The sequence below is a fragment of the Lates calcarifer genome, linkage group LG5 (assembly GCF_001640805.2).
Source record: "Lates calcarifer isolate ASB-BC8 linkage group LG5, TLL_Latcal_v3, whole genome shotgun sequence".
Classification (NCBI taxonomy): Eukaryota; Metazoa; Chordata; class Actinopteri; family Centropomidae; genus Lates; species Lates calcarifer.
In genome coordinates, this window is record NC_066837.1 from 13,101,501 (window position 1) to 13,125,453 (window position 23,953).

At 39.0% G+C, this 23,953-nt stretch overlaps 3 protein-coding genes and 2 long non-coding RNA genes across 10 annotated transcripts; all 5 read left to right on the forward strand.

Annotated features, from left to right (window-relative positions):
- Positions 1-1,057: 1,057 nt before the first annotated feature.
- On the forward strand, positions 1,058-3,846 carry scpp7 (secretory calcium-binding phosphoprotein 7). Its single transcript, XM_018695631.2, has 9 exons — positions 1,058-1,145; positions 1,271-1,335; positions 1,694-1,741; positions 1,988-2,035; positions 2,422-2,463; positions 2,722-2,781; positions 2,869-3,012; positions 3,344-3,404; positions 3,615-3,846. Exons 2-8 carry the CDS (start codon positions 1,282-1,284, stop codon positions 3,380-3,382), a joined length of 435 nt encoding a protein of 144 aa, XP_018551147.1. The 5' UTR covers positions 1,058-1,145; positions 1,271-1,281; the 3' UTR covers positions 3,383-3,404; positions 3,615-3,846.
- Positions 3,847-4,607: 761 nt separating this feature from the next.
- On the forward strand, positions 4,608-5,890 carry LOC108896481 (uncharacterized). 2 transcript variants are annotated; one of them, XR_007813247.1, is made up of 7 exons: positions 4,608-4,692; positions 4,792-5,060; positions 5,190-5,261; positions 5,369-5,413; positions 5,532-5,591; positions 5,719-5,748; positions 5,840-5,890. It is a non-coding gene; the product is annotated as an uncharacterized LOC108896481 (long non-coding RNA). The 2 variants fall into 2 exon arrangements; XR_007813248.1 differs by having other exon boundaries at positions 4,792-5,045.
- A 12-nt stretch (positions 5,891-5,902) lies between these two features.
- Positions 5,903-6,808, forward strand: LOC127142477 (uncharacterized). The gene is made up of 3 exons (XR_007813249.1): positions 5,903-6,044; positions 6,163-6,246; positions 6,364-6,808. It is a non-coding gene; the product is annotated as an uncharacterized LOC127142477 (long non-coding RNA).
- A 731-nt stretch (positions 6,809-7,539) lies between these two features.
- Positions 7,540-13,254, forward strand: enam (enamelin). 5 transcript variants are annotated; one of them, XM_018695623.1, is made up of 9 exons: positions 7,540-7,881; positions 10,810-10,971; positions 11,141-11,205; positions 11,334-11,357; positions 11,530-11,595; positions 11,711-11,752; positions 11,892-11,912; positions 12,033-12,116; positions 12,794-13,254. In XM_018695623.1, exons 2-9 carry the CDS (start codon positions 10,869-10,871, stop codon positions 13,235-13,237), a joined length of 849 nt encoding a protein of 282 aa, XP_018551139.1. In that variant the 5' UTR covers positions 7,540-7,881; positions 10,810-10,868; the 3' UTR covers positions 13,238-13,254. The 5 variants fall into 5 exon arrangements, with proteins under 5 accessions (XP_018551139.1, XP_018551141.1, XP_018551140.1 ...); XM_018695625.1 differs by having other exon boundaries at positions 11,533-11,595; XM_018695624.1 differs by having other exon boundaries at positions 10,813-10,971.
- Positions 13,255-14,998: 1,744 nt separating this feature from the next.
- On the forward strand, positions 14,999-18,544 carry cnga1a (cyclic nucleotide gated channel subunit alpha 1a). Its single transcript, XM_018695622.2, has 8 exons — positions 14,999-15,093; positions 15,223-15,285; positions 15,410-15,440; positions 15,535-15,656; positions 15,740-15,844; positions 16,140-16,246; positions 16,896-17,506; positions 17,597-18,544. Exons 1-8 carry the CDS (start codon positions 14,999-15,001, stop codon positions 18,491-18,493), a joined length of 2,031 nt encoding a protein of 676 aa, XP_018551138.1. The 3' UTR covers positions 18,494-18,544.
- Positions 18,545-23,953: the final 5,409 nt, after the last annotated feature.

A 23,953-nucleotide genomic window follows, 5' to 3' on the forward strand; every position in this document is an offset into this window, starting at 1 on the left:
ATAAAACCAAAGTAAAGAGACAAAAGTTGACAAACGCTCCTTAACACCAGGAGGTGTTGATGCATTGATATATTGTTAATATGAAAATATTGATTAGAGCAAGTTGAATAGATTCAGTTTCATGTACGTGTCATTAACATGGCACTGTGCCTTCGACTTTCTTAGTTGCACCTCATTTTCTCAGTAACACCCTGATCATGTTCGTACAGTAAGACACATTGAAACAGCCCTGCAGGTGTCTTTGCTATAAACACAAGGCACATGTCAAGAAAATACACATTGTCTTTTATTGGTTGTTAAAATTTTTATTGTGTTTCATGAAGTTGGAAAAGTTCTCACAAATACCTTATGTGTGGACCTGAAATAACCTCCCCTGTGTGAGAATTACAGTTTAACTCACATGCCACAGATGGTACTATACATACCATAATGTAAGGGGGGTGGACACAGTGGTTGTCATTTTCTTCCTAGTTAATGGATTTTAGCCCAAGTGCAGCACTTAAGTGTCCCCACAGGCTCAGATACAATGCACAGTGAGAGTCTGAGTGTAGTACTTTGAAGCTGTCGCCAATTCACTTTTCCATTATAGCCATTAAATCAGTCTAAACTTAACAAAAGGTGCATGAGTTTGTGTCAAAATGAACAGTCCTACAACACTGTCATGAAGGAATGTAGAAATGGAAGAACTGTAATGGAATTATCCAGTCATCATCAGCTATAAAATATTTATAATAAAAGGTATACAAGGGATCTGTGATGTTTTAGATTGATCTATTACAGCTATTATGTTAAATATCTATTCCCTGGATAAAACTGGATTCCCTATTCATGTACAACCCCATTGACCTCTCTGAGTGTAAAAGATGTTGCAAGGTGGCATCTGATAAACCACATCACTGAGGGATTAAATGTGATTAATGTGCATTTCAAGCCAAAAATGTATTATGAGATTTCTCATGGAGAGAGAGCTGCCAATTTTGGAATCATAAAAAATGAAAATACTTGGCTTATCACCAATACCTGTCAAAAGGTTTGCTCGTCTTTTTTTTTTTTTGTCAGCAGATAAATAGGAGTAGATCTCACTCCACGAATCACACCCCTCCTCAACAATCCCTTCAGTCCTTGTGTGCTGCCAGAAAGGAAAGGTAATGTAGACAACTAATGTATGATATTTCTCATGTAAAATATAAAGTGATGATCTGTTTTGAAGTGTTGCAGTAAAGGTTGTTGAGTATTATAACTCTTATAATAACAAATCTCTTTTTGACAGCTGAATTAAAAATGAAATTCATCCTCCTTGCTGCCTCCATCCTTGGGATGGCCATCTGCGCACCTGTAAGAAAAACACCATTTATGTCTACATTTTTCAAATCTATTATATATATATATATATATATATAATATATATATATATATATATATATATATATATATATATAGTGGTGTCCCACCACTGTGCTCAATACTATGAATAACTGGAAAAACAAACTAACCTTAAAGTCAATGTAGGGACTTTTAATTGTCACATAATCTTTATCAGCAGATGGAGTTTTTCTGAGCATTGTAAGGATTTCTTGTCCATGTTGGTTACTTACTATATATTCATCTGTTAAAAAAATTATGTGAATAATTTTTGACACTGACCTTCAATCCACTGAAACTGCAGTATGTTCTCTTCTGAATCCTCCTATAGCAGCAGCAGATGTACATGGAGTTTGACATCGAATATGCTCCACCTCAGGTACAGTTAGACACAGCTCAGATCCACAGTGTATATGACAACACACACACACACACACACACACACAAAAACACATTTTCAAACATCACTGAATAAGCTCTACACACAGGTCTGCTATTATCGGTTCACCACTGACGGTAATGGGTACAGGCTGAGCCTATTGATGGCTCTTTCACTCAGAGTTTGCTGCTTTTTCTTATAAACTACACTCAATGTGAAGGTTAATGGCTAATATGATCTTTACAGGCAGCCCAGGCTATCCCTGCTGGAGCCGAGGCAGGAACTCTGGAAGTTGTAAGACCTAAATTATACTGTTTTACGCTTTTTTCAAAAACACTTTAATATCTAGTCAAGTTAGATTCAAAAACACCAGGTGTTGACCAAAGTGCTTTACTGTATGCAAATGACATATATAAGTGAAAAGAAGTCTTCACGTGTTAACGAACTGTACTTTTTTTCTTTGAACTTAAGAAATAGAAGAAGATCAAACAGTAATTCTGATAAATGCATGTGCAAAAGTCTGTAGGCAGTATTTAGTGCTTTGCATGCAACTGTAGATAAATAGCTGCAACAGACAGCAAAAATGCAAACAATTTCATAGTTACAATAACAATAACTGTGACTTAAATGCAGTTGTAACAAGGCCAGGATGACTAAATCTTGACTGTTTTCCTTTCCAGCTGCTCCCGGTTGATGCTCAGAGACAGCCTGTTGGAGGACCTGTGAGTGACACAGTGTAGACTGATATTTATATAAATACTGAGTGTACATATGGTAGTTTACAGATGCTTAATTTGACGAATTTAAAATGCAGGGAAAGGCCTTCAGTACCATCTGAATGCAAGATAATTCATAGTTTATCCAGTCCCACGAAATGCAGTTTTAGAGACCGCATGTAGGCTGCAGAGTAAAGCTAGATTATATCTGAAGCATTACACTTTTAACCACATGTGTGTGCCTGCATGTATTTTCACTGAAAGGTGCATGGTTTCATCAAGCAAGAGATCCTGCAGGCAAATGGCAGAGACACCAAGGAGCTGGTAAGAGTCTGCAGATTTGAATTTCTCTAAGAGAGGTTATGTGAGAGTTTATTAAACTAATGATGTCTTTCTCATCTCTTTCTCCAGTTCTTCCCCTTCGGTTTTCACGTGCCAGCTGCTGCTGCCCCTGCTGCGCCTGCTGCCCCTGCTGCTCCTGCAGCTCCAGCTGCTCCTGCTGCTCCTGCTGCCCCCGCTGCACCCCTTGAACCTGTCATTGCTGTTGGTGCTGGTGTAAGAATGATTATAAATTTATATCTTGAGCCATTCAAGTTTCTTGACCAGTCAATAAGACTTAGTCACCATCAGCTGTCCACCATCTAAATGGTTTGATTGAACTGAAGGTACAGTGATAGCCTCAAATAACTGCAACAGGTAGGAAACTGAATTTAGATTGAAGTGGAGTTGAGGGCAACAGGTTCGTTCTGATAAATGTGTGTTGCGTCAGAGACGCAGTCTTCCAAGTATTTTCTGCTGAGGTGTTGAGAAACATCGACTCCTCAGTAAACATGCAAAAGACTCTCCTCACTTCTGATTGGCTCATCAGAAACCTCTGTCATTTCAGGCTGCACCCACCGGTGATGATGATGATGACGACGACTAAAAAATCAGAGTCAGCAGGATGTGTATGTTTGTGCACACACAGGCACACACAAAATACATATTTACATATTTACAAGGCACATAGAGAGTTCTGTATTCCTGCATTATTCAGACTTTTAAGTTTTAACTAAATAATTTCTGAAAAAAAAAAAGATCATATATTGTTTTCCTGTGTGACAGTGTCTTTGAAAACAAGATCAGTTAAGATGTATTTGTTTCTCTTCCTGCTTTAGGTGGCCAATACTATAAGCCCCCTCCAGCTTAATCCAGTGAAAGATGACCAGTCAACACTGCTGTTTCCTAAAGTATGAAAAATGTGGTGTCATGCCCCTGAAAAGAAAATGGTGTTCTGCATTTTTAGGGAAAATGGTGCTTTACAAAAAGATGGTGCTGTGCTTTCATATGGAAAAAAAAAGGCAAAAAGGTGCTACGTTTTCTAATAAAGTAATGGTCCTATGCAATGAAGCATGAGTGTGTGTTTTTTTTTATCTCAGTTTACTCCTTTTTCTTCGTGGTGGTCAGCAACATGCAACAATTTTCTGTTTCTATGCTTCATAATGAATAAAAAGAACTCATTCATTTTCCTATGGTTCTTTACTTCAGATCAATGTATATAGAATGAATGTTGCTCTAATAAAACAGTGTGTGTCTGATCACAGTGTCTTAAAACATTTTCTAATTAGGTTATCCTAAAATTCTGCAATATATCAGTGTGTGTGCATTTTGACTCATTCTCCATAAGTTGAATGGTTATAACTAACTATATAAAGACTCATCCAGTAACATTCTAGCTGATACATAAAGGAAGTTTTATACTTTCAGTACTGTGTCTCAGTGTCTGGACAGTGCTCTGCTCTGCTGCTGGCATGATTTAAAGACCCAATGAATATTCACGATCAACATATATCACATTTAATATTACATTTGCATAGGTAATAGACATTATGTTCCCATTTCAGCTATTTATGCCACAGTTGTGCAGCAGTACAGATGCAATAAAACTGTTGCGATGACAGAATGTGGGGCAAGCAGAGTGAAGGTGTGCTCCACTCTAGACTGTGTAATCAAAACTGAGTCTGCTATTACACAGAAAGTGGATTTGACCACTGGTCATTTAGTAAAGCTGAAGACTAGACATCTGTACTGTACCTACTCATTGGGTAACATCACTCCCATTGACTGTGATTGGCTCTCAGGTCATCTGGCATCCTATAAAAGCCAACGTGGAAGATTCGACCGGCATCACCTCCAACACTCATCAACCTCTCCACTGGTGTTTTGGTGTTTGGGTTTTTCTTTTTGTTGCAGAAGGTGAGAAGATTCTTGGATGCTCCTCTAATAGAAAGCAACCATCCAGTGTGACTTTGATTGGAGTTTTATGGTTTGTAATGATGAGTTTCATGTCTCTAGGACTTGGACACTCTGCAGAAATGAAATTGGCCATCCTCTGCCTCTGTCTGGCTAGCACAGCCTCAGGTGCACCGGTAAGTTTGGAAAAAAAAAAAAAAAAAAAAGACAAATTTGCTCTCTCTCATGCAGTGGAAGCTTTATTGTCTCATTTCAGATGAAGTTATGTTTGATTTAACTGTTATTATCATTGTCTCACTGTTACTTTTTCAGTCGGCTTTCACTACCTGACTCATTACACAGGACCCAGACAGCAGGTACCACCTGCACAGGTGATCATGTACATATATTGTGAGCTGTCTAACCTCTGTGTCACAGGTTGTTGTTTTTTACGATGCAAAAATGAATAACAGTGGAATCAACTGTCTTCTGACCATTTTGGCGATTTTACATCCATTCAGGTGAAAAATCCCTTTGCAGCTCGTCAACCTCTGCCACAAACTGGACTCCCTGGTGCTTACAGTGTGGAAATAGTACGTCACATTCTTAGTCGCTCCATATTTCAGCTTTAGCTTCGCTTGGATTTAAGAACAAGTACCCTTATGTACATTTGTGTGTTTGCTTTTTTTTTTTTCTGAAGCTGTATCCTCATATGCCTGGTGGTACAGGTGGATCAAATGCTCAGGTAAAACACTAACCACTAAAAAACTCAGAAGCATATTCTAGTTTAAAGAAATAAATAAATCAAAATTTAAAAAACTGTTCACCACTTTTCACTGAGTTTCTTTTTACTCTTACTGCAGCCCTATGGTTTCCTCAAATACTCCATTCCTCAGCCACCCGGCAGACAAAGTGTGGAAGTCGTAAGTGTTGTTTTTGTTTGTTTGTTTGTTTGTTTTTTCTTTTTCCATATTTTCATATTTTCAGTCATTGCTTATGGAAGCACATTTGCTGGTGCACTTATACTCTCTTGTGTTGTTACATTTTCAGTACTACCCCTATGACTTCTCTCAGCAAAGGGTAAATATTTTAAACTTGGAGATATTACAGAATGTATAATGTAAATATGAAATGACTTGGTACTAAATGAGTATATTTACTTTCATTTCAGATAATAACAAACATCCCACCCATGACAAATGTCCCCCATCCTGCCAAATGTGAGACATAAATCTCTGTATGCCTTTTACTATCATTTGTTCCTCTGTGGAAACATATTTCCTCAGAGATATTAACCTCAATTTGTTTTGTTTTTTTTGTCACAGGTTCTCCCGTTTGAATATCCTCTTCCAAATGTTCCACAGCAACCTATGAATGTGAGAAAAAGAAAAACACTAAAATAACATCTCAGAGTGCTTTGAAGATATTTAACTGACTGGTCCTGAGTCTATATTCACTTTTTGCTCATAAAGTTTTTCTCTTCCGCTTTTTCAGATTCCATCATTTGATGCCAATCCTCTCCCATCCCAGGATCCCCTGCAACCTCTGCAGCAGGACCAGCCCACACAGATGAGCCAGGTAATTATTAATCTGTCAGTCTCAAATAAATGCACATATTGAAAATGACATATGACCGATGACATGAATGTGTGAAATGAAGAATATTTGCTTTAAATAGCTTTTTTGTCTTTGCAGATGCCAGCGAAGGTATGAAGTGGATGAAAGGCAGGAAAAGGAGGCGAGACTACAAAACAAATGACCTTAAATGATCAGGACTGTTTCATATGTGCTTACTAAAATTTAAATAAAATAACCACTTTTTATTAAGAATGCTGTTGCAATAGTAAACTACATTACAACATGGTCATGTGCATAGAAGAAAACCATCTACTTCACTTTATAGTCATCATAGATTAACAATAACCTGTTGTAGACCTGTAAAACACTTCAGCAGCTGTCTTCTGTCAACTATCAACTACAGTTAGTTTTCAGTGTTACTGTGGAAATACAGCACTTTGTAATGCTGCATTTTCACTGTATCTAAGAATTGCTGTGTATTGTTATTAATTAGTTAAATAAATTCTGACTTTTCTTTAAATGTCATTTTCTTTTAAGAAATAAAGCCTACATTTTCAAGCAATTTTTTCATGGTTCTGCTATTTATTTAAAGAGTTTTAGAATTTGTTGAGTATTATTTGTATAATGATCCATAGTTGTGTGTTATTGTTAAGTGACCTGCAGATGTAATTGTTATGACTGGAGCAAAGGAGGAGTCATGGAATTAAAACTATGATCAGGAATGGTCACTACCTGTATAATGGTTCTTGACAGAGGACTTCAAGTCCTCCAACTTTATGAAAATAAAATATTAAATCACTACAGGTATGTTTTCATCACACGCTGACATTTAGCTGCCGCACTGCATTTCTGACATACAGTCTGAAGCATAAGTTTTGGGCACTAAAAAAAGTGAGTTTTTTTTTAACATAATGCAACAAATGGTTTTTATTTGTCAGTTAACTTCATACGAAACGTAGTAAATAGAAAAAAAAAAACGTAATCAATATTTACTGTGACCACCCTGTGTACTTCTTGTCTCTGAAGATCTAAACATCTTAAGCGCTGTGCATAAACCATATGCATGTTCGTAAAAGCGATCATTTGAATTTCACTCTTCACATTAAAAGTGGCAGTGTGTATTGGTATTGGTATTGTCTGTAATATTGTGTGTCTCCCTCATTGTTCACTCTCCGTCTTTGGTCAGCCAGTGAGCTGCTGGAGCCAACACCTCAGGTGCAGTGCATCATCCTAATTGGAGGAAAAGTCAGCGTCTCATTAAAAAGGTGGCTGGTGTTTCCAGGTGCCAGTTCCAGAGTGAGCAAGACTGAGGCTATAGGACTTCCACCTGTGGCTGGGCAAATTTTATTGGTTTCATTCACATTGGGAAATTGCTAAAGCAGGGAGTATCCTCCTGTGTTTTCATACAGCAACTCTGTCTCAGTCCAGTCCAGTCCGCTCTGGGACAATCACTGTGTGCATGCATATTGAATTGCGGTTGTTTTAATTGTTTGAGAATTTTATTAGTCTAGCCACTATCCTGTTGCCCCAGATAATGTCCATCTCTGCCCTATGTTCTTTGTGTGTTAGCTGCTGGACTGGACCCTGTGACTTCTGACTTCTCTTTGAGACTTTGAGAGCTCCAGAGGCTACAAGGTAGGGATTCAACCTGCCTTCTACTCAGAGATAAGTTTAATCCTTAACACCACAGGACAGTGGAGGAAGTGTAGAACAAAAATAACAGAAAAAACTTACTGCTTGGAAGTTAACAGGTACAGTGAGTGTCAAGTCCACATCTGTTTTGTGATATAAGACTTAAATAACCAGAGCCCAGCATATATAATACAGCAAATATGTCTTATCTAATATCTTACATGCTGCATAGGCTATGGTATCATCATAAATACAACACACTTACAACATAATTTGCCACAGTGGTTGAGCACATTTCCCCACAGTAAATGTAACTGTCTTAGAAAAATGAATACCATAAAGGGAAAATGCTTCCTGATCCTCACTCCCCTGGGGACAAAAGCCTGTCATAACACAACTTAACATTTATCTCTTCAAAGACACTCAAAATACACAGGCGCCATCCTCTCACGCTATGACTGTGTCTTCCTCAGAAGTTTTTCTTCCCTGGAACTTTAGATCACATAAATTCATAGCTGCTATCTCCCACAGCTGAGGACATGTTGACAGCAGGTTTAAAAGCCTTAATTTGACTTGTCACAACCTCTGTATGATGGTGTTTGTTCTGCATGGTGCTCCAATGAAGCTATGTAGGCTCCCACAAAAACATACAAAAAGGTAGTTTTTTTTTTTGTTCATAAACTCTGTTTGATAATGTGATAAGTGAAAATGGCATCTCCAGGTCTAGATGGTTAAAAGTGAGGGAAACTGTTGACCAAAGATATTTAAAAGATTATAATAAGATAAGATAATACGATAATCATAAAATAATGAAGGTAAACATACAGCTATTTTTGAGAGGTGCAGGCTGAGTAATATATAGAAATGTTCTAATGCCCTTTGTGCCTTTTGATGCCTTTTTCGGCTGGTCATGGCTTTTTTAATGATATATATATAATATAAAAACAATACTTTAAGCTGACAATGACAATGCAGTATTTTATGCTTTCATCTTGTACACGGTTGAGGAACATAACCCTGATACTATCTACTGCAACCTCAAAAGATCAGTGTTTCTGCAAAATCTAGGCTCTGAAAGTCACCTGATTGATATTTATACTAAGCCAGGCAGGAGATTCAAATCAGAGCTCTCGGGGCAATCAACCTGAAAGATACTGAAATAGAGTCCTTTGAGAGGCCAGTCAGAGGGCATGCAACAAAAACATGTTCACATCAAAATATGAATTAAAAAATACAATAGCATGCTTACATTCAAAATAGGAAATGAATCCACAAAATACACATCTATATATACATATACTGCACAATGTTTCAATGTTTAAGGCTAAAAAAAAAAAAGAACTACCTTTTATGCCAACGTGTAAAATATGACCGTGCACTGTCAAAACTGACCAAGCAAAAATAACAAGATATATTAAACATTTGTTCAAAGAGCCCAGTAAGAAAAATGTCTACAACAAAAGACAGCACATTGAATATCACATATACGAGTCTTGCAGGCAAAAAATGTTCAAAAACCAGGAACAAAAAGACAAAGTACACAAAAAATCAAAGAGAACAAGCAATCAGTGTCCAGACTCACAAAAATGGCCTCATTTCAAATGATTCTTTTGAGAGAAGAGAAGAATGAGAATGTAGGATAATAAGAGAATCTGTTGTTCGTTAACCAGTGGATCCAACCTCCAAACCGTGTCCAGGCAAGTCGACCTGCTCATCTTTACATGTACAACCTTTAATTCAGATATTGTCTTTGAGATAAACGTTTTGTTGCTTTGCAAGGTCTGAGAAACCAAACACAAACCAAAAACACATACCTGCTTGAGAATCCCTGAAGAGGTGAGCTGGTACACGAATACTGTACTTCTGTTGTAATTTGTTTGTTAGAAATTGGCACAGTGATTGCTTTGCTCAAACAAAGCACAGTTTATTTAACTTGGCAAAAGATAGGCATACCTGTGGGTACAGAAAATATTCAGTTAATAACCTCATTAACCTTCACGCTGGCCACCTTTTTTTTTCAAGGTGGCAAACAAAGAAACAATCTCACTATGAGCCAAAATAATAGCAGTAAAAGTTTTGAATGACTAATGAAGAGATATCTTAGTTAAACTCATTAGCTCAGCAGGTCTAAGGCAAGAATGTCTAAATACAGTTTTGCAGATTATAGAGTAAGTCCTTCATTATCTGATTTAAAACCACAAAAAATAAACAAAAGAAACCTACAATGTTCCAAAACACTGTGATGTGCAACCACACCAGCTAAAACAAACACGGATCAGTGAAAACTCTGACACCATGAAAGGGGTATTTCCCATTTACAGTAGGCATGTGTTTCTACCAGACACACCTACTGTAAATTTCAGTGTTAATGTAATTGCAGATGGTCTTGGGAAAACTGGTCTTAAATGCTCTGGTATTCCAAACAAAAAGTGAAAGAGTATTCAACTGCTTTACTGAAGTAAATGTACCAATACAACAATGTAAACATACCCATTTGCAAGTGAAAATGCTGAATTTATAATCTCACTTAAAAGTATAGCACTATTCTCTAAAACTATGAAATGTAGAAGAACTTATTCTGCAGGAAAATTATTGGGATACAAGCAAAACCATCTTAAACCAACAGGTTTTATCAGTGTTATCAGTATTTTTATTTTTAAATTTGGAGAACTAAATGTTAGTTAATACAGCCCTGAACTGTCTTAATCAATATAGATCTTGTTCGTTTTCTTATATATTCCTTAATAATATTTCCAAGTCAAACTTTAAGTGGTGCTTTTCAGTCATTATCATTACTTTACCTGCTTATGTGAGCTTCATGCCGTCTTGTTTTGGGGGCAATAAAGAGAGGGGCATGTGTGCTGAGCAGCCACAGTGTGTAATTAACTATAAGAGGGGCCTTAACCCTACATGCCTCTCTTTTTTTTCCAGTAGATTTCTTCAAACACATAGCTCTGTGTGTTTTACTGGATGTGATTGGCTGTCGCAGGATGTTCCACCATATAAATGGTGTCCATGTTAGAGATGAGGTAGATAACTTTTCATCCCTGAGGAGACACGCATTCAACCGCTCTCTGCCACCAGGAAAAAAAGGTGATGGATTTTCATACATTAGAAATAACATAGTCCTGCATATATTATAGGTTTTTATGGCCAGTTTTCTTCCCTTAATTTTGATTTTATAATATTTCTAAATTTCCTTTATCCAGCAACTGAAATTTAGTATTATATAACTATATGTTACATTATATATTTTCTCAAGGAAGAGTCATGATGAAGCTGCTGGTGTTAGTGATGTGCCTGCTGGTCACTGCCTTGGCTGCCCCTGTAAGTCTTTAATAATAATATGTGTCTTTTAGTTTGCTGTCTGAACCCCTTTTTAAATATTGAAAAACTTCTTTAGGACACTGCAGGAAGCTAGTCATGTTTGCTCAGTTCTCTTTCTAAATTTGCAGGTTCCAGACAGTGACAGCAATGAGGTAAGAAGGCTTTTTTTTTCCCTTGTCTGTGAAGTTTTGTATCTGTCTGCCACGGCATGTCATACCATGTTTTTGTCATGTCATCAAATGTACAGTATGATAGATGTCTGACAGAGAGGGGATAATTGGCTTAATTGTGGAGCATGTCTGGAGACGTCTGGTATTTCTTCAGCAGGTTGCAGCACATGCTAATGAGGCCCTGAGGTGGATGGAGATGTACAGGCTGTACCAGCAGCAGGTAGTGGGGGGTTCACTGTAGTTTCAACAAAGAGAAAAGAAAGAAATAGAAATCATCTGCTCAGCAATCCAGATAGTTTGGCATTAATCATACTCATTAATCTGTATTTTTTCAGGGAGTAGTTGGAAACCCCTTCCTTCCTGCTGCTGATGCTCCTGTAAGTTTACTTACATATTATTAGACTCTATAATGACATTAGCCATAGATTTACAGACTATAAAAACTTTTAACATAAACTAAACTGACATAAACACTGGAGTCTGTGCTGTCTACTCATGAATTATTCATTTGTTTAGGCTGATCCAGCTGCAGCAGTGGTAAACACACACACACACACACACACACACACACAGACACACAGAGGCACATCACCATGACATCTATTCTGTCACAAAGTCAATGTGCTGTTTGAGTTAAAAGTGTTTTTATTTATGCAGGTGGATGCTGCACCAGCCCAGCCAGCTGATGTTCCCCCTCCAGCTCCCGTGGCTGTTGGAGATGCATCAGAGGAGGAGACAGAGGTAAGCAGACAGAGATATTTACTCCAAAATGTATTCCAGTTCAGTATAGTTTGTATAATGTTTACTACTGCTCACACACACACACACACACACACACACATGGTATTCTAAAAGAAGCACACAGTAATTTATGATTTGCAATGCATGAGCGCCTCCATCCAGGTAATTCAGACATCATTCATTTTATCATTTACAGTATACTTGTGCTTGTTTTCCTGTTGATTGTATGATGTCCTTGAAAAACAGAGCTGTCAAAGACAGATACCTCACTGACAGTGATGTTGACATTAGTTTAAATTAAAATTCAGCAAAATGATCAAAACATGAGATGAATGAATCTTGCATTTTTTTCACCATTGCAGTGTTATCGTTTCCTGAATTTGCTTTGAGGAAACAAACACACAGCTATTTCATGTTGTTTGCAATGGTTTTAAAGTGGTACTCCAGCAGTTTAATGCTGCACTTTCATAAAAATGGGAGAAACAGTAGAGAAAGGATAAAAAATGTTTGAAATGGAAGCAGGCAGATATTCTGACCTTTTACTCCCCAGTGTGGGTCAAGCAGAGACATTATACAACTGTGTTCACATGCTGTTTGGTACTTTCCCTATAAATGGCAATCTACTGCCTGTCTATCAACTCAAAGTTATTTCCTTTCTATTTCCCATCCATGCACAGGATGGGAACCCTGCTCCCAAAGCTGCGGCACCTGCTGCTCCTGCTGCCCCTCTAAACTCTGATGAGGTAGAGGAGGCCGAGGAGGTGGAGGCAGCTGAGGCCGAGCCGGCTGTGGTTGACGCGGCGCCGGCAGAGCCTGCAGCAGACCCTGCAGCTGCTGTTGAGCCAGCTGTGGTTGATGTCCCTGTGGACGCTGTACCAGTTGATGCTGCTGCTGCTGTGGATGCTGCTGCTGTTGATGCTGCTGTTGTGGACGTGCCTCCCGTGGATGTGGTTCCTGTAGACGTTGCCCCGGCAGCCCCTGAGGTGGCAGCTGACGTGGCCGCTCCTGCTGCGGCCAATGTCCCTGCTGCTGTTGATGTCGGTGCCGCTGATGCCGGTGCTGCCCCAGTGGCAGCTGAGGCTGACACAACTGGAGTGGCAGCAGATCCTGCTGTAGTCTAGTTATCTTCCTCTTATTACCAGCCTGAGTGCTCCTCTATGAGCAGTTAAAGCAGAAGCTGAAACAGAAATTGGTGCTGTAGGTGCAACAACAAAGGTTGAAAAAGCTGTGGCATGTTGAAAAGAGACTGAGTAAAATGTGAAAAAAAAAGTGTATTTTCATTCCAGATGATCTTGACTGTCTTTGATTAAAACACTTCTTGCAGTATTGTGCTTGAAATTTAGTTTTGATTGAATTTGAGCCACGTATCTGCGTCCGAATATGAGCTGTGAAATTTATTATCATACAAATGCAAACACCACATCAGCCAACATGGGAGAGCCACTGAACCACACGATATCCATCTCACCCCGGAAGGGGTGAGGTGGGGTTCTCCTGCTATGAGGACAAAGCAGTCAACACTGATAGAGGGTCAGCTTTAATCTCACTCTCATGATTCTCATTCACATAAAAGGAACCGGCTCCACCTGATCTGAAATCTGTAATACCCAGCATGATCTAATAGGATCAGAGCTGGATATGGCTGAGAATGCTGACCGAGCAGGGGATGCCACTGTGTGTGTATGTGTGTGTGGGTGTATATGCGTGTGTGTTCAAGCAGACTAAATCCTCTGCTGTTCCGCAAATGGTCAGGAAAATTAGACCCTACTGCAGCTTTTTTTTTTTTTTTAAATATAAAAGTCAACACAAAATGGTTTTCAGTACCATGGATCCTCCCTATCATGTTAACTGAAGGTTGTCCAAACCACACTTGAACGTACCTTATCTCTCACTGTAGTGGACAAATAAGGAGGATGAGTGACTTTGCTTCTCCTCTTCTCAGCCAACTCTAATCCACAAATCCTTATCAGGGACACTGAGACTCTATGACACAGTTAGTTAGACTCAGTGCTTATAGGCGTCTAGCAACATTTTGACATTATTTTAATTAGCATCTGATGATTGATACAATGAAACTGCTGCTGCTGTGAGTGTTCAGTTTCCAGATATATATATATGTATATATATAAAAACTACACAGGGATCAAAGGAAAATGGACTTCACATTACATTAAGTAGAAAAGGTAAGTTTAGTTAAGTGGAAACTGAGTGCTTCATTGCTACACTTTGGAAGCTGTTTTTGCTGTATCACCTGTTTGCACACCTAGACTGAATGTCATTAAAACTGTTTTTTTTTTCTCAACTGATTTGTCACACAGAGCTGTATCTGTCATACAAGCTGTTCTGCATTATTTAAGATGTCTGACTAAGAGAATATACAGTAGTCGCTAAAATCTACGACTCATTAAACATACATGCTAAATGTGCTAATTCGGTTTTCTGTTTTGTGTATCATCATTAGATAACTGCAGATGTCAAGTAATGATTCACAGCACTGTTTTGAAAAAGTTTTCCCCTCTAGCTCTCTTCTGCAGGGAGATTTTTGTTACAGTATGTATACAGTAGTAGTTTCTGTTCTGCAACAGTTTTGATGCTTGTGTTACCCTCTCTTACAAATTCACACAGTTTACTATGATAAAAGACAAGCTAATCTACCAAATATTCAAATTGTAGATGCTGGGAGCAGATCTGATCTATAATGGACTATTAGTTCCAGCTCTACATGTACATCATTTGGTGGTCTGTCACACCTGTCATATGCCATCATACAGCTGGGACAGACCAGTTCTGTATGTGAGAGTATGTGACCCCTAGTCATAGTCCAAAGCTGTCGTTCTAACACAAAATCTCTATTTACGATTAATCTTTGCAGATCTGCTGCCATGACCTCTTCAACCATCCTTCCCCACCTCACTGTGCTTCCTCACACTGCACAGCCAACAGCCACAGACAGTGAGGAGCACAGCGAGGATGACCTGTAAGCAAAGCTTCACGTTTCAGACACGTTTCTCTCTAATTCAAACAGAGGACCTGCATAAATGACAGATAACAAAGTAAGACTTGTCGGTTAATTAACTTTATGTGTAATGTTCTGTGTTTGTTCTAGACGAGCGCCTCAATCAAATCCTCACCGTCTCCTCAACATGAATAACAGTAACAACAATGAAGAGTAAGTGCAATTAAGTAGTCAGAGTAATAAGTTAAGCCCTTGTAAAACAGTTTCTCTTTGATGTTTCTTAAAAGTCTTTTCATTAAGGCACATTAAATGTGTTAATTAATCCTTTTCCTGAGAGGAAAAGAAAAAAGGAAAAAGCAGAAGAAAGAGTAATTATGTTATACCACAAACCATTCAGTAAATGTTACTAAAAAAAAATTGATGCATGGTTTTCTCCGCTGCACTGATTCACCTTACAGAAAGGACAAGGAGGCAAAGGAGAAGGAAGAAAAAGAGGCAAAAGAAAAAGAGAAGGAAAAGGAGAAAGAGAAAGAAAAGGAAAAAGAGAAAGCAAAGGAGAAAGAAAAAGACAAGGAAAAGGAAAAGTAAGTACATAATTCAGAACAATTTCCTTAAGAAAGCTTTTCAAATACTGTATGCTTTTAGGTGTCTTTCGATCTTTCCTTAGGCCTAAAGAATTGTTCGTCATTAATCCTGCTGGGAATTTGTATTACAACTGGCTGTTCATCATCACACTGCCTGTCATGTACAACTGGACCATGATCATAGCCAGGTGACACCTATAAATCAATGATTCTTTGTCTACACTACAATTTCCCCACAGATCAAATGTTCCTATGAATCCACTTGGCCTTGTAAAGTGTTATTCAAAGCCCAGTTCATATGAAGCTGTTACAAATGATTGTAATTTTAGCAGTTGGCTGGCTTTGTGCTGGGAAATAGCCTTGCTGATAAGTTCTTTGATGTCATTTGAAAACACCACATCGGCTGCAGCAGATGTGGAGAAGGTGCTCAATGTTATTAATTTACAACACATGGTGCTGGTGGCCTTCTTCTTGTGCAAACAGGGCTTGCTTTGAGGAGCTGCAGCACAACTACATCGTTTACTGGATGATTTTGGACTACATATCAGACATAGTGTACCTGGCTGATATGCTTGTCAGGACCAGAACAGGTAAAAACTGACATGGACTAAGCCTTTTAAACTACAGAAAGTCTTTTGAAGTTATTCAAGTACACTGATGAAGTTCCTGGCTGATATACTTGCTCCTCCTATGTAGGAAAAGATTTTTCCAAACTCAGACTGCTGAAGCCACATTTTGTCAAATGCATTTTTTGTCCATACAGTAAAGTATGGACAATAAATGCAACAAAAAACTGTTAAATTGTAAGTTGCTGGGTTAAAATAGACTTTAAAAATGCAAACCCCTCCTTTAAACATTTTAAACACAGTGCTGATATAAAGTATTCACCCATCTTGGACTTACTGTTTCATTATTTTTTCAAATTTAAATGATAATGGATGTAATTAGGATTTTTTGGGGACACTAAGACTAATTACAATGTGAGACCAAACTTAACAAACCGATCCAAATTGTGAACAAATATAAAACACTAAATTGCATGAGTGGTGACATCCCTTTGCCATGAAATGCCTAAATCATCACTGAAGTTGCCTCATAATTTGAATTTGAAGGGCGATTATCTGTGTGCAATCAGGGGGTGATTATAGCAATAATAGGGAATACTTTTGATTGGTATTCAACATTTCTGTGGGAATTGTGAATATACATGTATATAAATTTGTACCTCTTTAAATGCAGGTTACCTTGAGCAAGGTCTGTTGGTGAAAGATGAGAAGCTGCTCCGGGAGCGTTACATCAGCAGCTTCCAGTTTCGTCTCGATTTCATCTCCATGCTGCCCACAGACATCTTCTACTTCGTCCTTGGCCTCGACTACCCAGAAATCCGCATTAACAAGCTGCTGAGAATTGGCCGCATGCTGGAGTTCTTCACCAGGACAGAGACTAAAACCAACTACCCCAACATCTTCCGTATTGCAAACCTGATCATGTACATCCTCATTATCATCCACTGGAATGCCTGTTTCTACTTCTCCTTCTCAAAGTCTATCGGTTTTGGGGCTGATGACTGGGTTTACCCAGCTCTGGATGATCCAGATGAGCCTGACTTTGGGCTTCCCATGAGGAAGTATTCCTTCAGCCTCTACTGGTCCACACTGACCCTGACCACCATCGGAGAAACACCACCACCGGCCCTGGATTCAGAGTTTTTCTTCCATGTAGTTGACTTCTTGGTTGGAGTCTTGATCTTTGCCACAATTGTAGGAAACATCGCCACTATGATCTCCAATATGAATGCTGCTCAAGCCCAGTTTCAGGCCCGAATTGACAACATCAAGCAGTACATGCAGGTGGATAGCCCTCTTCTTTCCATTAAAAAATATTAGCGTAATTCTCTGTTGGGTATGTTTTTAATGCTTTCGCTTTCTTTTTGTTAATAGGTTCGAAAAGTCAGCAAGGAACTTGAGTTGCGAGTCATTAAGTGGTTTGACTATTTGTGGAATAACGGCAAAGCGCAGGATGAGAGAGAGGTGCTGAGGTATCTCCCAGACAAGCTGAAGGCTGAAATCGCCATCCAGGTCCACATGGACACTCTAAAAAAGGTTCGTATTTTTGCAGATTGTGAGGCAGGCCTCCTGATTGAACTGGTGCTCAAGCTTCGGCCTCAAGTCTTCAGCCCCGGAGACTATATCTGCAAGAAGGGTGACATTGGTCGAGAGATGTATATTATCAAAGATGGGAATCTTGCAGTTGTTGCTGATGATGGTGTAACGCAGTTTGTCGTGCTGAGCAGTGGCAGCTATTTTGGTGAGATCAGTATCCTCAATATTAAAGGCAGCAAAGCAGGGAACAGGCGAACTGCCAACATCCGCAGCATTGGATATTCAGACCTCTTCTGCCTGTCCAAGGATGACCTGATGGAGTCACTGACGGAGTATCCAGATGCTAAAAGCATGTTAGAGGAGAAAGGCCGACAGATCCTGATGAAAGATGGTCTGATAGAGTTGGACCCGTCTAAAATCTTGCCTGAGACACAGGAGCTGGAGGAGAAGGTCAACAAGTTGTATAATACAACAGAGCTGATGCAGGGCAAGCTGAAAAAGATACTGGGAAATTACAAGAATGCTGACAAGGCTCTGAGACGGCGCATCGCAGATCTGGAGCAGCTGACAGGAGAGGAGGTAGAGGAAGAGGAAGAGGAAGAAGAGGAGGTGAAAAAGGAAGTGAAAGAGGTGGAAGGGGAGAAAAAGGAAGAAGAGGAAAAGGGCGAGGAGACAAAGGAAGATGCAGGGGAGGGTGAAGAGGAAAAAACAGAGGAAGCGAAAGATGCAGAATGAAAGGAAACTACAGGGGAAGAGAAAAAATAAGCCCTTAGCTCCTGTAACAAAACCAAGCACTTTCCCATGTAGCCACAATAGAATCATTCCCACAAAGATATTTTTCTTACTGGACTTGCTTCTTAATCGACTCACTCATAATTAAGAACCACAAAAGACAAATCAACACTAGAGACGGACTTGAAATACCTATTGCAACTTGTCTTAAAGGTATTGCCATTGTATATACAGTATACATTATAAATTTAATGACAGTATTTCACTGGACAGATATTGCCAATGATAATATTGACATTCAATTCAAATAAAGTATTGGCTTCAGTTGTCCTATTTATTGTGATTTTCATGATTAGATAATATACAGTCATACACATACAAACCTACTGCTGCAGTAAACACTGCTGGCCACACGGGGATAGTAAATAGCAAGGATTTCACAGTCACACAGTAGCTCTGCAGCATGTGTTACAAATCAGACAACTTGGGAAGCTCTGGGACTAGCTTACCACCATCAGTGACTGATAATAAAGTGTGATTGTAGCAGGAGGTTTAAAGCAAAGCAATTTATTTCTATCTCACATTTAATACACAGTCACAGTTCAAAGTGCTTTAAAAAAAAAAAGTGCTGCAAAAATTGCAAATTGCAAAATATAATGATTGGAAAATACTGATAAATAGCAGAATTAAAGCAGGAATAGAAGGTCAATTATAGGCCACAGTGAATAGGTCAGTTTTTGGCTTAGATTTGACCATGGTCAGATTATAACAGTGCCTACAGCTATGGTGAAGGTTGTGTCAAGTCTGTGTAGGATTGTGACAAAATGCAGCTTCCCTTGTGTTATATGATCTCCGGACCAGTGGTAGCATTTTAAAGTCCTCTGTCCAACTTACTTACAATGCAGAGACTGGGTGTAATATGTTTATACTTCTGTACGTTGTGTAGAACTCACATGATTGCATTTTGGACAAGTTTGAGCTTTATCTGGTAGATCTGAGAACACAATAATCGAACCCAGTTGTTTCCAAACAGTTTGGTTTGTGACACTTTAACGTAATGTGTGCTTGTGACCCATCATCACAGTTTGTGGCTTTTATGTAGACGTGAATCATGAGCAGTTTAACCAGAGACTGTGTTTTCCTTCTTGGATTTTTGTTGTAGAGCTAAGTAAAAATATCCAGTATTTCTCAAGAAAAAGGAGTCTATAGAGGAACATGCAGTATAATGTGCACTAACTACATACATGTTACATTATTCCTGTGCACAAAAATAACTTTGGTGTCACACCTTCTGGAAATAGCTCCATAGACTGCCATCATCACACCACCCTGAGCACTGTAAACAAAGATCCTGCATCTATCATAAATTACCTCTCGCAATCATCTTTTTTCTCCAAATAAAGCTAATTTGCTCTTCAGCGATTACACTGTGCATTTAATTTACTCTAGATTGGCTATAGGAAGGTGAACAGCTCTGTACAGTCTGTAACCTCAATTCCCATTTCAAATCGTGTATGACACCCCCACCCCCAAGTGAACCAAGAAGTGACCAACTGGAAACCTGATCAGACCTGACGACATAGTTTTCTGGTCTCTGGTTTTGAGCTACAGCGCTCAAAGATGTGAAAATAAAACATCTCAATTCTTAAACTGAGAAGAGTTTCTACTTGAATGCAGACGTTTTTTTATTCAGTGGAGAGACAGAAACTGCAGGACATTTTGGCATTTCAAATGTGTGTGTTTCACATCAAAAGCTCACAAATCGTCCTCATGCCTTTATACTTTATACGTACATACATCACTGCCACGCTTCACCTGTGAAGTGTTCTGTGAACAGAGTTGAATGGTTTATGCTCAAAGCCAGATTAAATTAAACGCCACACATTTATTCTCTCCTCTAAATAACCATGTGAGAGCAACCGAGCATGTGACAATTGATCATCTTTTGTGTTGGTCTCGCAGGCACTGATGACTAGGTGGCACCAGCAGAGTCGCATTCACAAGCTCTAATACATTAATCAAGGCATTGATAAAGCAAAACCAAGAGGAAAAGCAACCAATTTGTGATTAGCTGGCAGGGCTGAATGAGTAAGACAGAGATGGTGGTGATTTGTTGGCTTTTATGGAGGAGCTGCATGCATCACCTTTCTGTCACGTTTAGAAAAAGATTATAACTCACAGTGTGGTACATTCCAGGAGCAGAACATTGTTTTAGTGTTAATTAATGAAGACACAATGACAGCAGCAGCTGGTTTGTATTGCTGTGCTGCAGATGGTAGCAATGTATCAGTTAGAACAAAGTGATTTGTTCCGTTTAATAGAACAGACACAAATCAAAGTGGTTTCCGTGTTCAAACAAAAGATTTTTCTCGTCATTAACTATCTATTAAAAGGTACCTTATTTAATTGATAATGTCATCAACAGTGAAAAGTGACAATCATTTTCTCAGAGCTTAAGGTACTGCAGCATCTTCAAACGTCCCACGATCCAAAACTTACCTTTACATTCGAGAAGCACAGAATTTTTGGTAGTTTTACTTGATAAATGAAAACTGGCTAATTACTTCAACACTAATTTGTGGTCATTTGATTTAGTGCACATTTGTTGCCCTTAAGCTCTACTACTGCAGAATGTTAGCAGAAATGATGAGGGCCTTAAAGAGCATCGTAACATCCCCCGATTTCCTGACCAGTGTCAGTGTTGTTTAATGTTCATTGTCCTTACAAATAAATCCAAGTCTTCATCAGTGGGTGGATTTTGCCCTGTTGTCATAGAAATGCAAATGTCTGTTACATTTGTCTCATGAATATACTGTATATATGTTATGTAATTATGTACATGTGTGTTAATATATAATGTCACTACATCACTATGTCACAATACCTGAGCTTTTCAATCCTTTGCTTTTATCTGGAACTATACAGCACAGTCTACGTGGTATAAATATTAATATCACAATCTGTGTTGTCATGAACTCAGTTGTGATAGCCAGTGAAAATGTCTTTGCAGACCAGGCGCAATGGAGTGATGGCGTGCATGTCATTTATCCTGGGGAAACTGCTGCCTATGAGGCTGATTTCCCCAAGGAGATATTTCTCTGTGGGCTTCGGAGCCCGAGGGGCTTCACTGTACTGAACAGCATTAGCAAAACAATCAAAGGCAAAAGAGTAAAAGGGTTATATTTCACATTAGCCACAGATAAAGACTTGAAGTGGTGGTGTAACAATTTACCTCCACTATATATCTCATGCACCTGAAAGGACAAGGCTGGCATTATTCTGTCACAAAAGGACCAAAACTAAAATTGAAACAGTCTGTGTTTTCAACTTACCGCCCCTCCTTGTGGCTCTCAGCAACAAGTCCATTCGTTTCTACTGAAGACCTAAATCTTTTCAAGAATTGGAATATATTGTCTTCCTGCTCTGGAAAACCCAGAACAACAAGCACTACATGAAAGCTGCACTCATGTCGCTCATTTAATGGAGCTGTATTCACATTCTTGCTGAGTCCTGTTCCCCCAAGTTTCAATGAATGTGGTGTTGTGAAAGTCACACCCAATGATTGGTGTCGCAGTGTGAAGTTACAGTATATATCAGCACAGCGGGGGGGGGGGGGCAGACCTGCATCAACAGGAGGATGGAGGGCATTCTTTCTGCATGCGGCATATCCTAATCTATCATCATCATTAAAGCCATTGTCTGGAACAAGAGCGCTTGTCTATTCACAGAGAAGTTTCAAAGGCTCTACATGACTTGGTCCTCAGTCTTGTCTTGCTTGGTGGTCTACCTTTAGAGCAACAAAAGGTCTGTCCATCTTCATGTAAAAAGTCTTATCACTGCTCATTTTAGATGAAGCTACACTGCTAACACTGACTGACTCTGAATTTGTGTCAAAATGTTTTAGCAGCAAAAACATACCCTCTGATAACCTTTGATTGATTAGTGTGTGACAGTCTGCTGTTGGTCAATGGTCACACTTTGCACACAGAAACTAAAGTACAATAAAGTGAAATTCATATATGATGTTCTTCTTAGGAACGTAATGTTCAGCTGATAATGGCTGAGGTAAGGCCTAATTAGGAAATAATTGAGGAGCAATGCTCTTTCATTAGCAAATAAATTGCTGTCCCTGGTTAAATTTTGAATTGATTAAAGAAAATAGCCCCGAGCCCTGACACGAGTTCTGACACACCACAGAGGCAGCTGTGAAAAGAGCTGACGACAATGCTGCAGCTGAAGCTACGCAACAACTGCTCTCCTGATATTTTTACAAGAAACAGAAATGCTGTAAGAGACATGCAAAAAATGACATTTCATGTCAAAAAAATGTAATTACCTAAGGACAGTCAAGTCTCTGCCCTGCAACACAGACATAACAAAGCCACAGCCAGATAATGAGCCCACAGCACCTCATTAAGCAGCCAGTCTCAAAATGATCAGAGCAGAGAAAAGACAGGGGTCAGGACTAGACTCTGAAAATATGCATCACATGTAAATAACGCTTGTGATCATTCACAGCAGTCGATGTATACCATATACTACTTAATGACAGGTACACAACATGCCTAATGAGGCCCAAAAGGTGTTCTTGTGTGCAAAAACAAGATTTGTTGTTTTGATGAGTGTGGTGGAGAGCGCTGTCTAACACGTTGGTTGTTGGTGTTCGCTTGTACTGATGTGCAGTGACCCGTCCCTATAAGGTGACAAGTGTACCCAAACCATGCAGGCAAAATGCCCCCTACTTTGTGTGCGTGTGTGAGTCTGTATTTTCAGTTTTTATTCTAATAGTTTAAATGTTTTAGTTATGTCTTGTCTATGACTCATTGTATGATAATTGGTGGTGATGTTAAACTGCATTAGACAGAGAGGTGAAAAAATACCAGGGAAATATGGATTTCTTCTGTGGTTCTAAGCATTAAATGACTTATTTCATTGAGTGTGGTTTTCACTGGGTCTTGACTTGTCATTGTTAGTCTGGCCATCATAAGCAGTCATATTTCCCTGATTCTGTACAGTATTCATCAAACTACCTAGTATATATAAATACATATATATGTGTGTGTGTGTGTATGTGTGTGTGTGTGTGTGTGTTATAATTCAGGGAGCTGGGCCTAATATTTCCATCAGAACCCTGACGGGCTCTGGAACCACAAAAGTTGGACCTGAGAGACCTTCAAATGTGGATTTCATTTTTTTCCTCTCATGATCCTATTATCAAAACCAAACTGGAGTTTTAAAAGAAATTCCTTGTCAGTGATTAGTTTGTATGCACCTCATTGTATTTCTCCTTGCTACAAAGATACGTCTGCAAACCAAACTGCCCATTTAGGTGGATTCTTTCAATTATAACATAATAGCAAGACTTCCACTGCTCTTAAATGAAGGTTGCTCAGATCATATATTAGACAACTAAAGAGCCCCTTGGGGTTTTTAATAGTGATCAAAGGCTCACGTGAAAGCCTC

What these genes read in the sequence shown, in the direction of transcription:
- scpp7 (XM_018695631.2), top strand. Translation starts at nt 1,282, where the DNA reads ATGAAATTCATCCTCCTTGCTGCCTCCATCCTTGGGATGGCCATCTGC. An exon ending in GCAGAGACACCAAGGAGCTG is followed by an intron (nt 2,782 to 2,868) that starts GTAAGAGTCTGC and finishes CTCTTTCTCCAG; the next exon opens with TTCTTCCCCTTCGGTTTTCA. An exon ending in TCATTGCTGTTGGTGCTGGT is followed by an intron (nt 3,013 to 3,343) that starts GTAAGAATGATT and finishes CTGTCATTTCAG; the next exon opens with GCTGCACCCACCGGTGATGA.
- enam (XM_018695623.1), top strand. Translation starts at nt 10,869, where the DNA reads ATGTTCCACCATATAAATGGTGTCCATGTTAGAGATGAGGTAGATAAC. An exon ending in ACAGGCTGTACCAGCAGCAG is followed by an intron (nt 11,596 to 11,710) that starts GTAGTGGGGGGT and finishes GTATTTTTTCAG; the next exon opens with GGAGTAGTTGGAAACCCCTT. An exon ending in TTCCTGCTGCTGATGCTCCT is followed by an intron (nt 11,753 to 11,891) that starts GTAAGTTTACTT and finishes TCATTTGTTTAG; the next exon opens with GCTGATCCAGCTGCAGCAGT.
- cnga1a (XM_018695622.2), top strand. Translation starts at nt 14,999, where the DNA reads ATGACCTCTTCAACCATCCTTCCCCACCTCACTGTGCTTCCTCACACT. An exon ending in GAGCACAGCGAGGATGACCT is followed by an intron (nt 15,094 to 15,222) that starts GTAAGCAAAGCT and finishes TGTTTGTTCTAG; the next exon opens with ACGAGCGCCTCAATCAAATC. An exon ending in AGGAAAAAGCAGAAGAAAGA is followed by an intron (nt 15,441 to 15,534) that starts GTAATTATGTTA and finishes CCTTACAGAAAG; the next exon opens with GACAAGGAGGCAAAGGAGAA.